This window comes from Staurois parvus, unplaced genomic scaffold, assembly GCF_062004578.1.
Source record: "Staurois parvus isolate SC_StPar_1 unplaced genomic scaffold, SC_StPar_1.0 ptg001649l, whole genome shotgun sequence".
Lineage (NCBI taxonomy): Eukaryota > Metazoa > Chordata > Amphibia > Anura > Ranidae > Staurois > Staurois parvus.
The window spans coordinates 35,001-37,047 of NW_028319445.1; the positions used below are offsets into that span (position 1 = coordinate 35,001).

Genomic DNA, 2,047 nt, shown 5'->3' on the forward strand with positions numbered 1-2,047 from the left:
TCCATTGGCTGTACACAGACCCTTCGCCCGTAGGTAATTATGTATTCATAAGGGGAAGTCAGCAGGGGTGGGCCATTCCATAGGCTGTACACAGACCCTTAGCCCGTAGGTAATTATGTATTCATAAGGGGAAGTCAGCAGGGGTGGGCCATTCCATAGGTTGTACACAGACCCTTTACCCATAGGTAATTATGTATTCATAAAGGGAAGTCAGCAGGGGTGGACCATTCCATTGGCTGTACACAGATCCTTCGCATAGGTAATTATGTATTCCTAAGGGAAAGTCAGCAGGGGTGGGCCATTCCATAGGTTGTACACAGATCCTTCGCATAGGTAATTATGTATTCCTAAGGGGAAGTCATCAGGGGTGGGCCATTCCATAGGTTGTACACAGACCCTTCACCCATAGGTAATTATGTATTCATAAAGGGAAGTCAGCAGGGGTGGACCATTCCATTGGCTGTACACAGATCCTTCGCATAGGTAATTATGTATTCATAAGGGGAAGTCAGCAGGGGTGGGCCATTCCATAGGTTGTACACAGACCCTTCACCCACAGGTAATTATGTATTCATAAGGGGAAGTCAGCAGGGGTGGGCCATTCCATAGGTTGTACACAGATCCTTCGCATTGGTAATTATGTATTCCTAAGGGGAAGTCAGCAGGGGTGGGCCATTCCATAGGCTGTACACAGGAAAGTCACTAACCCCCTACTCTGATCTCCATGCAGAGGTGCTCCCAGGCACAGCTGTAGAAAGCCTGAATATGAAGACTCTCCATGTCCATATCCTTCCAACAACAGCTGAATGTTAGCAGATCTCCTTCCTGCTGCAGAATCTGATCGGACCGAGGCCTGTATGGGCAGAACTGGACCTCAGCCCCCGGACACCGCACGTCCTTCGTGTCCCACTACCCATCTGTGGCCGCTCTGTTTTCCAGAAGTTGTATTTATTTACCAAAGTGGCTGCCGAAGTATTAGCCGCGTTGTGGGTTGTATTTTGGTTGCTTCTATTAAAGGGATTCGTTTTGGAATTAAACTTGTTTCCGAGTTGATTTTCTCCTAAACGCCGGCAGGTGGGTAGAGGCAGTCTGTGCGTTCTGTATGTTGTCACTCGCCAGTGCAGACCGCAGACTGACCTGGAAACAAAAGCCGAATTATCTGCAGTGACACAGCCGAGGGATTGGAATGTGCGTTGGTCACGTGATGATCACCGAGCGATAAACTTTCCTGAAATCTTCTGGCTTCGGTAATGCGGAGAGGTGTCATGTGGAGGCCTCCTGTGCATCCTTCCCCTTCATCTACATTTACAGAGACTCCCATTAGTCGTTTCCTTGTGATTGTTACAAGAGGAAATTCATTATTGCATTGCTGCGGAGAGGCCTCCTGATGAATTCTTATCGATCAGGCCCGGCTCTGCACCCTGCATGGAATTAGTTAAACGCCATATTTCATTAGCAGAGTGGAACATAGACAGAGCAGAATGCTGCACACCGATCTAATAGACTTTTCATCATTCACGCTGACAACACCGTTCTGGTCATTTTTATTAGAAAGTGCTTTAATATTTCATCCATCAGCAGTCAAGATGCAGAGGATCCTCCTCCACCACCCTCCTCCACCCAGGCCTCAGGAGTCATAAACTGACTGGATCTGGTGAGCGTTGTCTCCTGTATATGGGGAGGAAGGTGTGGGGTGTTAGGAAGCCTCCAGAGAAAGGGAAGAGTAGTCATGGCACCTCTCATTCCCATATAGACAGGTCTACATGGGAATGAGAGGTGCCATGACTACTCTTCCCTATCTCTGGAGGCTTCCTAAGGACATCTCTATCCCCCTCGGCTGTGTGTGGTGGTGGGGAACCCAGTTTATTGACCAGTCTGGGAATAAGAGAAAAAACAGAATGGTTGGCCACACAAACCAATGTGGTGGATGAAATGCTTTATTGGAATCCTTTACATGCAAGAGCATGACCGCTCCAAGACAGGACAGAGGAGCAGTAGACGTGAAATCCTTTATTGGAATCCTTTACATGCAATATGAGAAGAACAT

At 47.8% G+C, this 2,047-nt stretch overlaps 1 protein-coding gene across 1 annotated transcript in view; it reads left to right on the forward strand.

Annotated features, from left to right (window-relative positions):
• The window catches only part of IARS1 (isoleucyl-tRNA synthetase 1), a gene marked incomplete at its 5' end in the record, with an annotated part of 30,437 nt that extends 29,400 nt beyond the window's left edge, over positions 1-1,037 (forward strand). Inside the window, one exon of the mRNA XM_089663285.1 lies at positions 731-1,037. Coding sequence (XP_089519411.1) covers positions 731-813 — 83 coding nt within the window. The remainder of the gene's footprint in view (positions 1-730) is intronic.
• Positions 1,038-2,047: the final 1,010 nt, after the last annotated feature.